Source organism: Salmo salar, chromosome 07 (genome assembly GCF_965601325.2).
Source record: "Salmo salar chromosome 07, fSalSal1, whole genome shotgun sequence".
In the NCBI taxonomy this organism is placed as follows: Eukaryota; Metazoa; Chordata; class Actinopteri; order Salmoniformes; family Salmonidae; genus Salmo; species Salmo salar.
This window is the reverse complement of record NC_138297.1, coordinates 34,803,349-34,818,790: the sequence shown is the minus strand read 5'-3', so window position 1 is coordinate 34,818,790 and position 15,442 is coordinate 34,803,349. Positions and strand designations below refer to the sequence as shown.

The window sequence follows — 15,442 nt, the reverse complement described above, 5'->3', positions numbered from 1 at the left end:
TTTTATTCCTCTTGTGTTATTATTTAAATTGTTCTTATTTTTAACTCTGCATTGTTGGGAAAGGGCTTGTAAGTAAGCATTTCACTGTAAAGCACCTGTTGTATTCGGCACATGTGACACATACAATGTGATTTGATTTATACTTTATATTTATACATTCCATTCATCCCATTCCAGCCATTACTATGAGCCCATCCTCCAATTTAAAGTTCCACCAACCACCACTGCAGTACCCTCTGTGAGTCATGGTGTCTAAAAAAAACGAGGTCTTTTAACTGTGGGCACCTCACTTCCCCCCCTGTGAGATGAGGTCTTAATTTCCTGTTATCTCATATCTGCAGGGGAGGATGGAGTCCTACCAGACACCTGCTGGTTTAGCTGTATGTAATTGAACTTTTTGCAGTTGGTAAGGCTTTAGACATTCTCTGTTTAGGATTGGTCTTGGCCATGGATTAGATTGCAGTTATTTTCCTTTAGCTGCTGTCTATCTTCAAACCAATGGGGCATCGGTAAGGAAAACACGTGTGGCTTGTGAGCTCAAGTAAAGTCTGGATTTTTTAAAATTATTATTATTTTTGACAGGAAAGTCAAGCTGAGTCCAAGGTCTCTTTTACAGGTGAGCCCTGTAGATACAAAAATATACACATCTATTCAATAAAAGCACTTAAATATACACAAAAATACACACAATCATACACACGAAACAATCATACACACGATACAATCATAAAAACAAATACGTTCATCAATAAAAAAACAGACGTCTGAAAAGCCCTATCGGCACCAATTCCTCCAATTTCAGAGTGTTTTGGAGATTGTTCCACATGAAAGGTGCAGAAAAATTTAAAGCAGATCTACCCAATTCAGTGGAGGTCAAAGGGATCTCCAACGTTAGCCATCCCTGAGCCTGGGTCCGGTAGCCCGTATGCCTGTACGTCAACAATGTAGTAAGGTAAGGCGAGAGTTTATGTAAGAGGGTTATATAAACAAAGAGAATGCAGTGCATTGATCTACGAGACTTCAAAGAGGTCCAACCTACTTACTGATACAAAATACAGTGATGTGTGCTGAACCTATTGCCCCTAATAAAGCTTAACCCCTGTGCGGCCTCATACGGGACGGACATCCAGCGAAAAATCATATCGCCATTAGCATAACAAAATGTAATAATGTATTTATTTATTTATTTTTTCAAATTATATCGTTTTATAGATACACCTCTCCTGAATCGAACCACGTTGTCCGATTTCAAAAAGGCTTTACAGCAAAAGCAAAACATTAGATTATGTTAGAGGAGTATATCGTAAAAGTAGCCACATAGCCATTTTCCGACCAACCACATGCATCACAAATAACAAAAAAACAGCTAAATGCAGCACTAACCTTTGACAATCTTCATCAGATGACACACCTAGGACATCATGTTACACAATACATGCATTCTTTTGTTCGATAAAGTTCATATTTATATATAAAAACAGCATTTTACATCGGTGCGTAACGTTGACTAACTATTTTCCCTCAAATGCATCCGATGAAACAGAGCTACAATTTACTAAATTACTATTCGAAAACATTTTTAAAATGTAATATTGTCATTCTAAGATTTATAGATGAATATCTCTTGAAAGCACCTGTAATACCAGATTTAAAATTAACTTTACTGGGTAATCATACTTTGCGATGAAAGGGGATGCGATACTCTGAAAAATAGGCTAACGTTACATGTCAGCGCCATCTTGGAACAATCGCATATCACATCTAGTCTTGTATACTATTGTCAATAATCCCTTACCTTTGGTTGTCTTCATCAGAAAGCATTTCCAGGAATCCCAGGTCCACAACAAATGTATTTTCGTTCGAAAAAGTTCATCCATTATGTTCCATTAGCTTGTTCTTGTTAGCGCGTCTGAAGGCTGATCCAAATCCTCCGTCGGCCACGGGACAGCCATTTCGACAAAAAGCATTTTTTTCCCATTTAGGTTCGTTCAAACATGTCAAACGTTGTATAACATAAATCTTCAGGGCCTGTTTCAACAAGAGAGCCAATAAGATTCGAGGGGGACGATTGCATTGTGTTTCAAAACGTTTCGAAAGGGGAGGGTAAGCAGGGGCGCCGGCGTCATAATGGTGATGGCCCTCTCCGTGTGACCACGTTCCACAGCGTCTCATTCATTCAATTTTAACAGTAGAAGGCTCAAACCAATTTGTGAAGACTGGGGACATCTAGTGGAAGCAATAGGAAGTGCTCAATGAACCATAGCTCACGGTGTGATTAATAGGCAACGTGATGAAGTTGAGTTCGCAATTCAGAATTCCACTTCCTGTTTCCATCTGTCTCGGGGTTTTGACTGCCATATGAGTTCTGTTATACTCACAGACACCATTCAAACAGTTTTAGAAACTTTAGGGTGTTTTCTATCCACAAGTATTAATTATATGCATATCCTAGCTTCTGAGTTTGAGTAGGAGGCCGTTTAAAATGGGCACACATTTTTTTCAAAAATCGCTTTAGCGCCCCCTATCCTAGGGGAACGCCAAGAGGTTAATGCACTATGATACACGACATCTAATGGCTTCAATACAGTTGGCAGCTGCATTCATATAGATCAGTGGTCCCCAACCTTTTCTGAGTCAAGATCACTTTGGCAGTCAAAAAGTAAGCTGAGATCTACTGCTCAGATTTTTTTTTTACATTAACCTCACACAAACAGTTTTGTAGGAATGAGGTTTGGGCAGTAGGCCTAATACATTATCACAGCATATTGGCTATATGATTGGCCTGCCAATATTGTTAATCAGACCATATTATATTTCAAAATTCGAGCTTTGATAACAAAATAGATCAGTTGGTTTAGCACTGTGGAGCATGAATTGAAATAATTTGCTTTTTTATTTTACTGGTACCTGCATCTGATGGTCAATGAGGTCAAAGCACGACGTCAGTGATCTTCAGGTCGAAAATTCAGAGCTCTAGAAAGATGGCCGATCGACCGGTTGGCAATCACTGATATAGATGATATCGCCATAGTCAATAACCAGAATAAATGTTGATTAAATTGTTTTCTTTCTGCTATCTAATGAAAGCCATGATCTGCTCCTGCATAGGAAGCCTATTTTAATTTTCAATTCCTTAACTAACTCATCAACATGTTTTTTGTAGAAAAGCCCAGATATGTATACTCAGGGACACGATCAATGAGTGCACCATTCAATGTACGTATGCATAAATAATCAGAAACATTTATATGTGATTTAGAAAATAGCATATACTTAGTTTTACATGCATTGAGAACCAGTTTCAGTTCAATAAAGGCTTTCTGCAGGGAAGTAAAGACAGATTGAAGCTCAGAAAGAGCCTGCCCAACCGTGGGGGCAATAGCATATACAACAACTGCATACAAGTGAATGGTAAAACAATTTGCAGAGAGAATAATATTGTTTATATACAGTCGTGGCCAAAAGTTTTGAGAATGATACAAATATTAATTTTCACAAAGTCTGCTGCCTCTGTATGATGGACATTTGCATATACTCCAGAATGTTGTGAAGAGTGATCAGATGAATTGCAATTAATTGCAAAGTCCCTCTTTGCCGTGCAAATGAACTGAATCCCCCAAAAACATTTCCACTGCATTTCAGCCCTGCCACAAAAGGACCAGCTGACATCATGTCAGTGATTCTCTCGTTAACACAGGTGTGAGTGTTGACGAGGACAAGGCTGGAGATCACTCTGTCATGCTGATTGAGGTCGAATAACAGACTGGAAGCTTCAAAAGGAGGGTGGTGCTTGGAATAATTGTTTTTCCTCTGTCAACCATGGTTACCTGCAAGGAAACACATGCCGTCATCATTGCTTTGCACAAAAAGGGCTTCACAGGCAAGGATATTGCTACCAGTAAGATTGCACCTAAATCAACCATTTATCGGATCATCAAGAACTTCAAGGAGAGCAGTTCAATTGTTGTGAAGAAGGCTTCAGGGCGCCCAAGAAAGTCGAGCATGCTCCAGGACCATCTCCTAAAGTTGATTCAGCTGCGGGATCGGGGCACCACCAGTACAGAGCTTGCTCAGGAATGGCAGCAGGCAGGTGTGAGTGCATCTGCACGCATAGTGAGGCGAAGACTTTTGGAGGATGGCCTGGTGTAAAGAAGGGCAGCAAAGAAGCCACTTCTCTCCAGGAAAACAATCAGACACAGACTGATATTCTGCAAAAGGTACAGGGATTGGACTGCTGAGGACTGGGGTAAAGTCATTTTCTCTAATGAATCCCCTTTCCGATTGTTTGGGGCATCCGGAATAAAGCTTGTCCAGAGAAGTCAAGGTGAGTGCTAACATCAGTCCTGTGTCCTGCCAACAGTAAAGCATCCTGAGACCATTCATGTGTGGGGTTGCTTCTCAGCCAAGGGAGTGGGCTCACTCACAATTTTGCCTAAGAACACAGCCATGAATAAAGAATGGTACCAACACATCCTCCGAGAGCAACTTCTCCCAACCATCCAGGAACAGTTTGGTGACGAACAATGCCTTTTCCAGCATGATGGAGCGCCTTGCCATTAGGCAAAAGTGATAACTAAGTGGCTCGGGGAACAAAACATCAATATTTTGGGTCCATGACCAGGAAACTCCCCAGAACTTAATCCCATTGAGAACTTGTTGTCAATCCTCAAGAGGCAGGTGGACAAACAAATTCTGACAAACTCCAAGCATTGATTATGCAAGAATGGGCTGCCATCAGTCAGGATGTGGCCCAGAAGTTAATTGACAGCATGCCAGGGCAGATTGATTCTTGAAAAAGAAGGGTCAACTCTGCAAATATTGACTCTTTGCATCAACTTCATGTAACTGTCAATAAAAGCCTTTGACACTTCTGAAATGCTTCACTATTCCATAGTAACATCTGACAAAAATATCTAAAGACACTGAAGCAGCAAACTTTGTGTAAATTAATATTTGTGTCATTCTCAAAACTTTTGGCCACAACTGTAGACATTAAATAGCACAAGGACCTAAAATCGACCTGTTGGACACCCATTGTAATGTCAAGGAAACCAGACTTAACACCATTAACAAATACGGTGCCTTCAGAAAGTATTCATACCCCTTGACTTATTTCCACATTTTGTGGTGCTACAGACTGAATTCAAAACTGATAAAAACATTTCTCGCCCATCTACACACAATACCCCATAATGAAAAGTGAAAACATGTTAATACAAATTTTTGCAAATGTTTTGAAAATAAATACAGACATTTCTTATTCACACCCCTGAGTCAATACTTTGTAGAAGCACCTTTGGCAGCGATTACAGCTGTGATTCTTTTTGGGTAAGTCTCTAAGAGCTTTGTGCAACATTTTTGCATTATTCTTTTCAAAATTCTTCAAGCTCTATACAATTGGTTGTTGATCATTGCTAGACAACGATTTTCAGGTCATGCCATAGATTTTCATGTAGATTTAAGTCAAAACTGTAACTCGGCCGTTCAAGAACATTCATTGTCATCTTGGTAAGAAACTCCAGTGTGTTATAGGTGATTGTCCTGCTGATAAAGATGAATTCATCTCCCAGTGTCTGATGGAAAGCACACTGAACCAGATTTTCCTATAGGATTTTGCCTGTGCTTAGCTCCATTCAGTTTCTTTTTTAACCTTAACTCCCCAGTCCCTGACGATTAGAAGCATACCCATAGCGTGATGCAGCCACCACTATGTTTGAACATATGGAGAGTGGTACTCATTAATGTGTAGTATTGGATTTGCCACAAACAGAACACTTTGTATTCAGGACAAAAAGTGAATTGCTTTGCCACATTTTTTTCAGTATTACTTTAGTGCCTTGTTCCAGACAGGTTGCATGTTTTGGAATATTTTTTATTCTGTACAGGCTTCCTTTTCATTCTGTCAATTTGATTAGTATTGTGGAGTAACTACAATGTTGTTGATCCATCCTCAGTTTTCTCCAATCACAGCCATTAAACTCTGTAACTGTTTTAAAGTCACCATCAACCTCATGGTGAAATCCCTGAGTGGTTTCCTTCCTCTCTGACAACTGATTAGGAAGGACGCCTCTATCTTTGTAGTGACTGCGTGCATCGATACACCATCCAAAGTGTAATTAATAACTTCACCAAGCTAAAAAGGGATATTCAATGTCTGATTTTTTTACATTTTATTTGCAAGCCCTGGTCTTTGTGGTTGAATCTGTGTTCGAAACTCACTGCTTGACTGAGGGACCTTAAAGATAATTGTATGTGTGGGGTACAAATATGAGGTAGTCATTAAAAAATCATGTTAAACTCTGTTATTGACACAGAGTGAGTCCATGCAACTTATTTTGTGACTTGTTAAGCACATTTTTACTCCTCAAGTTATTTAGGCGTTGAATACTTATTGACGTAAGGCATTACAGCTTTACATTTTTATAAATTTGTACACATTTTGAAAAACATAATTCCACCCTGATCTGTTTCACCTGTATTTGTGCTTGTCTCCACCACTCTCCAGGTGTCGCCCATCTTCCCCAGTATATTTATACCTGTGTTCTCTGTTTGTTGCCAGTTCGTTTTGTTTCGTCAAGTCTACCAGCATTATTCCCGTGCTCCTGTTTTTCTCTAGTTCTCCCGGTTTTGACCATTCTGCTTACCCTGACCCTGAGCCTGCCTGCCGTTCTGTACCTTTCGGACTCTGCTCTGGATTTACTGACCTTTGCCTGCCTTTTACCTGTCGTTTGCGTGCCCTCCTGTTTTTGTAATAAACTTTTGTTACTTCGAAATTGTCTGTCTTCTCCTGAGCAATATTTTTAACAGCAGCAGCCAACCCATTAGGGCATTAGTGGAGGCACACTACTTGTGATAAAAACAAACAAACACGTGATTGGTAAAAAAAATGAAAGTACAAATATTTGTATTTAAAATATATACAGTGCCTTCAGAAAGTATTCACACAGCTTGACTTTTTCCACATTTTGTTGTGTTACAGCCTGAATTTAAAATGGATTCAATCGAGATTTGTTGGCACTGGCCTACACACAATACCCCATAATGTCGAAGGGGAATGATGTTTTTTATTTATTATTACAAATAAATAAAAAATTAAGAACTGAAATGTCTTGCATAAATAAGTATTCAACCCCTTGTTATGGCAAACCTAAATAAGTTCAGGAGTACAAATTTGCTTAACAAGTCACATAATAAGTTGCATAGACTCATCTTTGTACCCCACACATGCAATTATCTGTAAGGTCCCTCAGTCGAGCAGTGAATTTTAAACACAGATTCAACCACAAAGGCCAGGGATGTTTTCCAATGCTTCGCAAGGAAGGGCACCTATAATTGGTAGATGAATAAAAAAAATAAAGCAGACATTGAATATCCCTTAGAGCATGGTGAAGTTATTAATTACACTTTGTATGGTGAATTAATACACCCAGTCACTATAAAGATACAGGGGTCCTTCCCAACTCAGTTGCCAGAGAGGAAGGGTACCACTCAAGGATTTCACCATGAAGCCAATGGTGACTTTAAACCATTACAGAGTTTAATGACTGTGATAGGAGAAAATTGAGGATGGTGTGGTAGTTACTTTCTTTACTATCAAATGAGGAGAGACAAACTTATCACACAAGTCAGAGTTATACTTAAACAAAATCTTTATTCACTTATTAATAAGGGAGCAGGTCAATACAACACACACATATAAAGTGAATTGATTGAGTGCTCTGTGAAATGATGGCTGGTCGACGAATCACCCTCAGATGATTCGTTGAGAGCCCCGGTACAAAGGTCTTTTATAGCCAAGATACCCCCCTTCAGTCTACATGACAAACAACAGATGCATGGAATGGGTCACAAGGTTAGGATTTGTACGAAATATACTTATAATTCACAGTAGACGGTATCTGCTGTAAAAACGTCTCATTGTGTGGAAACCAGGGTCTGGCCCCGAGCCATCTCACCCTAGTATCTTCCAGTCAGGCACACAGACACTAATCATGCATTGGAATGCAGTCTTGTTAGGTGTATCACCAATCCACTATCAGTGTTAAATCTCCCAGAGGCCCACTTTCAGTTAATACAGACACAATGGAGTTATAAGAACCCTCTATTCTGTTGCATAAAACAACCATTTAATGCAGTAGCAGTATTATAACATCATCTTGTCATTTCTGTTCTGACAATGGATGAACAACATTGTAGTTACTCCACAATACTAATCAAATTGACAGAATGAAAAGGAAGCCTGTACAGAATAAAAAATATTCCAACTGCCCGCGGAACAAGGCACTAAAGTAATACTGAAAAAAATGTGGCAAAGCAATTCACTTTTTGTCCTGAATACAAAGTGTTACAGTATATTTGGGGCAAATACAACACATTACTGAGTACAACTCTGCATATTTTCAAATATAGTGGTGGCTGCTTCATGTTATTGGTATGCTTGTAATTGGTAAGGACTGGGGAGTTTTTCAGGTTAAAAAAGAAACATAATGGAGCATAGCACAGGCAAACTCCTAGAGGAAAACCTGGTTCAGTCTGCTTTCCACCAGACACTGAGAGATTAATTGACCTTTCAGCAGGACAATAACATAAACCACAAGGCCAAATCTACACTGGAGTTGCAGTGGCCGAGTTAGAGTTTTGACTTAAATCAGCTTGAAAATCTATGGCAAGACTTGAAAATGGTTGTCTAGCAATGATCAACAACCAATTTGATCGAGCTTGAAGAATATTGAAAAGAATAACATGCAAATGTTGCACAGTCCAGGTGTGGAAAGCTCTTAGAAACTTACCCAGAAAGGTGCTTCTACAAAGTATTGACTCAGGGGTGTCAATTCTTATGTAAATTACATATTTCTCTATTTCATTTTCAATACGTTTGCTAGAATTTCTAACCATATGTTTTCACTTTGTCATTATGGGGTATTGTGTGAAGATGGGTAAACATTATTTTTTTAATCCATTTTGAATTCAGGCCGTAACACAAAAAATGTGAAGACCGGCTCAAATCGGTCTGATGTTGCAAAATTTGAAATTGTGTTTTTTACATTGGATAAAAGTAGAGACTCAGAGCTACAAAATGGTATATCATACACTACAGTTGAGGAACAATGGGAAAGTAATTTTGCTTTGAAAGTTGATAAACTTGTAAACTCACTTTTGAGAAAATGGCCTTTGAATGTTTTGGTACTACTATTGGAGTGTCCTTTGTCTACACCCATTCAGCATCGTTCACACACTCTTAATAGGGCTAGGTGTCCGCGCGGGCCCTGTGCAGCCCGGGAGGGGGCAGCAATCAAATAATCATAAAAATGATGGATATTAAACATCTAGGTACATACAAGTGCCTTATATCGGTTAAAAGCTTAAATTCTTGTTAATCTAACTGCATTGTTCGATTTACAATAGGCTTTACAGCGAAAGCATGCCATGCGATTGTTTGAGGACGGCGCCCCACAACATATTTTTCAACCAGCACAGGCTTCATAAAATCACAAATAGCGATTAAATAATCACTTACTTTTTGAAAATCTTCCTCCGATTTGCAATCCAAAGGGTCCCAGCTACAACATGCATGGTCGTTTTGTTAGATATAAACCGTCTTTATATCCCAAAAGTCAGTTTAGTTGGCGCCATCGATTTGAGTTCAACATGCAGACAAAGGAATCCAAAAAGCTACCGCTGAACTTTGTTAAAACAAGTTAAACTATGTTTCTATTTAATCCTCAGGTACCTTAAAATGTAATTAAACTATAATATTTAATACGGAAAGAAGTATGTTCAATAGAAAAGTAAAATTAGCAAGTGCATGTCATCTTTGTTGCGCGCCCACAGACTGATTTCCAACTCTGACTCCCTGTACCAAAACTCAAAATTCTTCCTCATTTTGGAAGAACCAAGCCTGAAACCTTGAACAAGACTGCTGACATCTAGTGGAAGCCATGGGAATTGCAATCTGGGAGCTGGAATTGCATAGGACCCATAGCTTTCCATTGTAAGAGCATGGGATCTCAACAACAACAAAAATTCTGGTTGGTTTTTCTTTGGATTTCCTCCTACCATATCAATTTTGTTATAGTCTCATACATTATTTTAACATTTCTACAAACCTCAAAGTGTTTTCTATCCAATGGTACGAATTATATGCATATCCTGGGGTCTGGACCTGAGTAACAGGCAGTTTACTTTGGGCACGTCAGTCAGGCGGAAGGCATTTCTGCTAAAGAAACGCATTTTGGTACAAAAAAAAGTTTACATTCAAACGGCTCTCCTGTGAAGTAATGACCCGCGACATACGCCTAGTTTCCTGAAACAGGTCACAAATGTGGAATAAGTCAAGGGGTATGAATACTTTCTGAAGGCACTATATATATATATATATATATATATATATATATATATATATATATATATAATCATTGATTCATTGGATAATCATTGATACATTGGATAATCTAACTATGTGCAACACTGTGAGGAAGGTAGAAGACAGAACAAAGAAGTGAACTCTCAATCAACAACAGCAATCCAAGGTTTATGTACGTCATTGGGAGGCAACCCAGAGAAAAAAACATTCCGCCCACAATCTGGGCGTCAGTTCATTCTGTCGCGATCCCTTCATCCGCACAAAATAAAACATTACTCGTTGACTACAGTACTCATGTCATCTAGTTCTTAAGAAAATGATTTATATTGCTCCAAAAAATAAAGGGAACACTAAAATAACACATCCTAGATCTGAATGAATGAAATAATCTTATTAAATACTTTTTTCTTTACATAGTTGAATGTGCTGACAACAAAATCACACAAAAATAATCAATGGAAATCCAATTTATCAACCCATGGAGGTCTGGATTTGGAGTCACACTCAAAATTAAAGTGGAAAACCACACTACAGGCTGATCCAACTTTGATGTAATGTCCTTAAAACAAGTCAAAATGAGGCTCAGTAGTGTGTGTGGCCTACACGTGCCTGTATGACCTCCCTACAACACCTGGGCATGCTCCTGATGAGGTGGAGGATGGTCTCCTGAGGGATCTCCTCCCAGACTTGTACTAAAGCATCCGCCAACTCCTGGACAGTCTGTGTTGCAACGTGGCGTTGGTGGATGGAGCGAGACATGATGTCCCAGATGTGCTCAATTGGATTCAGGTCTGGGGAACGGGCGGGCCAATCCATAGCATCAATGCCTTCCTCTTGCAGGAACACACTCCAGCCACATGAGGTCTAGCATTGTCTTGCATTAGGAGGAACCCAGGGCCAACCGCACCAGCATATGGTCTCACAAGGGGTCTGAGGATCTCATCTCGGTACCTAATGGCAGTCAGGCTACCTCTGGCGAGCACATGGAGGGCTGTGCGGCCCCCCAAAGAAATGCCACCCCACACCATGACTGACCCACCGCCAAACCGGTCATGCTGGAGGATGTTGCAGGCAGCAGAACGTTCTCCAAGGCGTCTCCAGACTCTGTCACGTCTGTCACGTGCTCAGTGTGAACCTGCTTTCATCTGTGAAGAGCACAGGGCGCCAGTGGCGAATTTGCCAATCTTGGTGTTCTCTGGCAAATGCCAAACGTCCTGCACGGTGTTGGGCTGTAAGCACAACCCCCACCTGTGGATGTCGGGCCCTCATACCACCCTCATGGAGTCTGTTTCTGACCGTTTGAGCAGACACATTTGTGGCCTGCTGGAGGTCATTTTGCAGGGCTCTGGCAGTGCTCCTCCTGCTCCTCCTTGCACAAAGGCGGATGTAGCGGTCCTGCTGCTGGGTTGTTGCCCTCCTACGGCCTCCTCCACGTCTCCTGATGTACTGGCCTGTCTCCTGGTAGCGCCTCCATGCTCTGGACACTACGCTGACAGACACAGCAAAGCTTCTTGCCACAGCTCGCATTGATGTGCCATCCTGGATGAGCTGCACTACCTGAGCCACTTGTGTGGGTTGTAGACTCCGTCTCATGCTACCACTAGAGTGAAAGCACCGCCAGCATTCAAAAGTGACCAAAACATCAGCCAGGAAGCATAGGAACTGAGAAGTGGTCTGTGGTCTCCACCTGCAGAACCACTCCTTTATTGGGGGTGTCTTGCTTATTGCCTATAATTTACACCTGTTGTCTATTCCATTTGCACAACAGCATGTGAAATTTACTGTCAATCAGTGTTGCTTCCTAAGTGGACAGTTTGATTTCAGAGAAGTGTGATTGACTTGGAGTTACATTGTGTTGTTTAAGTGTTCCCTTTATTTTTTTGAGCAGTATATGTATATATATATATATATATATATATATTAGATCATTCATGAATTATGTTTTAAATGATTATATTAGATTGAGTTCATTAGTCACATGCACATAAAGTGCAGGAAATATGTGCATTTTCCTGTTAAAATAAAAATATGGTTCAAAACAAGCTGTTCAGTTACTTACTACTCTGCCCCTTAGTGACTGCCAGAAACAGCAGCTCCGCCTCCACAGGCGCATTTAGGCCATGTGAACATTGCTTGGATTGTTCTGGCAGCTATTTGCTATGAGGGGGAACTGCTAGCATAAATTATAACAGCACAAAGTTAATGGACCGTCCTGGGGTGCAAAAATGTGCATTTGGTTAGGACTTCTGGGTCTGCTCTAATCTCCCTCCCACTATGACTTCTCTATCAGGTACAGATGGCGCTGAAGCAAATAGTAAATTGTAATTAACTTGTAAATAAATAATCATACCAGTCATGGGAGCCTGGGACATGATAAACCGGACATCTACATCCAACAAGAGTTGAAGGGCAGAGGGATACACTAGCTAGAACCTTCTCATCGTGGATCTGGTAGGACAAAAAAGCATGTCGGTGGCTTAATTCCCCCCCCCCCCCCCCCATGTTGTTCATCAGGTTCTACTGTAGGTGACAGGGCGACATGTTGTGTGGACTCAAACACCATAAAACCAGGTGTATCACAAATCATGATACAATTATTTAGAACAGCCTAGTATGTAGTCCAATTTTTTTTTACCACGATGCTGGATGCTCTTCTCCGTTTCATAAACAAAACAAAATCTATAAAAAATGCACCTGGGGCGAACAGTGGCACTGTTTCACCTTATGCGGATCTCAGCTTTAAGGTCCAATGTTTTATCATGTTTTATCTACTTGTACATAATCTGGTTGATCTTTTCCCTCTCCCTTTCTATCTCTCTGTATCTCTTTTTCTTCCTCTGTCTCCTCAGAATTTGCTGATTCTGGTGAGTTATTTTTCTAATTATCTTTGCCAAAATGCTGTTCATTATCATCTCCACAGCTTGGAAGCGACTTTTTGCCATACTTTCCCCTTAATTGTACCGCTCCCTGATTGCAGTTACATTGCTTTCAGAAAGCATAAACACCCCTTGACTTATTCCACATTTTGTTGTGTTACAGCTTGAATTAAAATGCATAACATTTTGTTTATTTGTCACTGGGCTACACACAATACCCCATCATGTCAAAGTGGAATTATGTTTTTTCAAAATTTTTACCAATTATCTGTAAGGTCCCTCAGTCGAGCAGTGAATTTCAAACATAGATTCAACTACAAAGACCAGGGAGGTTTTCCAATGCCTTGCAAAGAAGGGCACCTATTGGTAGATACGTATATACAGTACCAGTCAAAAGTTTAGATACACATACTCATTAATTTCCAAGAGAGTGCAAAGCTGTCATCAAGGCAAAGGGTAGCTACTTTGAAGCATCTCAAATATAAAATATATTTTAATTTGTTTAACACACTTTTTTGGTTACTACATGATTCCATATGTGTTATTTCATAGTTGTGATATCTTCACTATTATTCTACAATGTAGAAAATAGTAAAAATAAAGAAAAACCCTGGAATGAGTAGGTGTCCAAACTTTTGACTGGTACTGTATATATATTTTTAAACATACATTGAATATCCCTTTGAGCATGGTGAATTTATTAATTACACTATGGATGGTGTATCAATACACCCAGTCACTACAAAGATACAGGCGTCCTTGCTAATTCAGTTGCCGAAGAGGAAGGAAACCACTCAGGGATCTCACCATGAGGCCAATGGTGAGTTTAATGGCTGTGATAGGAGAAAACTGAGGATGGATCAACAACATTGTAGTTACTCCACAATATCAACCTAATTGATAGATGAAAAGAAGGAAGCCTGTACAGAATAAAAATATTCCAAAACATGCATCCTGTTGTAACCATGCACTAAAGTAATACTGCAAAAAAATGTGGCAAAGTAATTAACTTTTTGTCCTGAATACAAAGTGTTATATTTGGAGCAAATCCAATACAACACATTACTGAGTACCACTCTGCATATTTTCAAGCATCATGTTATGGGTATGCTTGTAATCATTAAGGACTGGAGAGTTTTTCAGGATAAAAAATACAGAATGGAGCTAAGCACAGGCAAAATCCAAGACAAAAACCTGGTTCAGTCTGCTTTCCACCAGGCACTGGGAGATTAATTCACTTTTCATAACCTAAAACACAAAGCCAAAGATACACTGGAGTTGCTTACCGAGAAGACAGTGAATGTTCCTGAGTTGCCTAGTTACAGTTTTGACTTAAATGTACTGTGGCAAGACCTAAAAATGGTTATCTAGCAATGATCAACAACCAATTTGACAGAGCTTGAATAATTTTTTACAGAATAATGGTCAAATGATGCACAATCCAGGTGTGTAAAGCTCTTAGAGACTTACCCAGAAAGACTCACAGCTGTAATCGCTGCCAAATGTGCTTCTACAAAGTATTGACTCAAGGGTGTGAATACTTATGTGAATGAGATATTTTTGTATTTCATTTTCAATAAATGTGCAAAAATGTGCAAAAACATGTTTTTACTTTGTCATTATGGGGTACTGTGTGATAATTAAAAAAATATTTAATCCATTTTGAATTCAGGCCGACACAACAAAATGTGGAATATTTTCTGAAGGCACTGTACAGGTATGTCAATGAATGTGCAAACATAAGTTTCTATGCAGACATATTTTTACTATTTTATGTGAATGTATACCTCTGTAACCATTTTGGTTTTCTCCATTATCCTTTCCATCTCCCCTCTTTTTTACCCCTTGTAAGCTAACCATTGTAACAATACATATTATATTAACTATCTTGGATGCATGGGGCAGGGAGATACATTGGGGCCAAACACTGAAAGAGCTGAGTACATGTTTATGTCATGACTGTCTAGGACCAGTGGAGAGGTGGAATCAGGAGCAGGAGACAGAGGGCCAGAGCAACTGTGTTTTAATAATATTAGTAACACGCAATAGCCGTAGGGCACCAGGCGCGTGGCGAAGTCTGCCAGGGGAAAAACACCTTCCCAAAATAAGCGCACTGGAAACAAAAAGCGCACAGGGCGCAGCCCGGCAATAATAATCGACAATAACAATTTACAATCCCAACTGTCCTGAGTGGACAATAAAC

General features: G+C 39.7%; 1 protein-coding gene across 4 annotated transcripts in view; it reads left to right on the top strand.

Moving 5' to 3' along the window:
• LOC106609072 (sodium/potassium/calcium exchanger 2) overlaps positions 1-15,442 on the top strand; it is a 209,352-nt gene that overhangs the window by 139,797 nt on the left and 54,113 nt on the right. For 2 of the 4 annotated variants that reach the window (XM_014207462.3, XM_014207458.3), the window contains one exon: positions 13,213-13,227. The exons of the other annotated variants lie outside the window; for them this stretch is intronic. In XM_014207462.3, the coding sequence (XP_014062937.1) occupies positions 13,213-13,227 (15 nt within the window). The remainder of the gene's footprint in view (positions 1-13,212; positions 13,228-15,442) is intronic. 4 annotated transcript variants of the gene reach the window in all.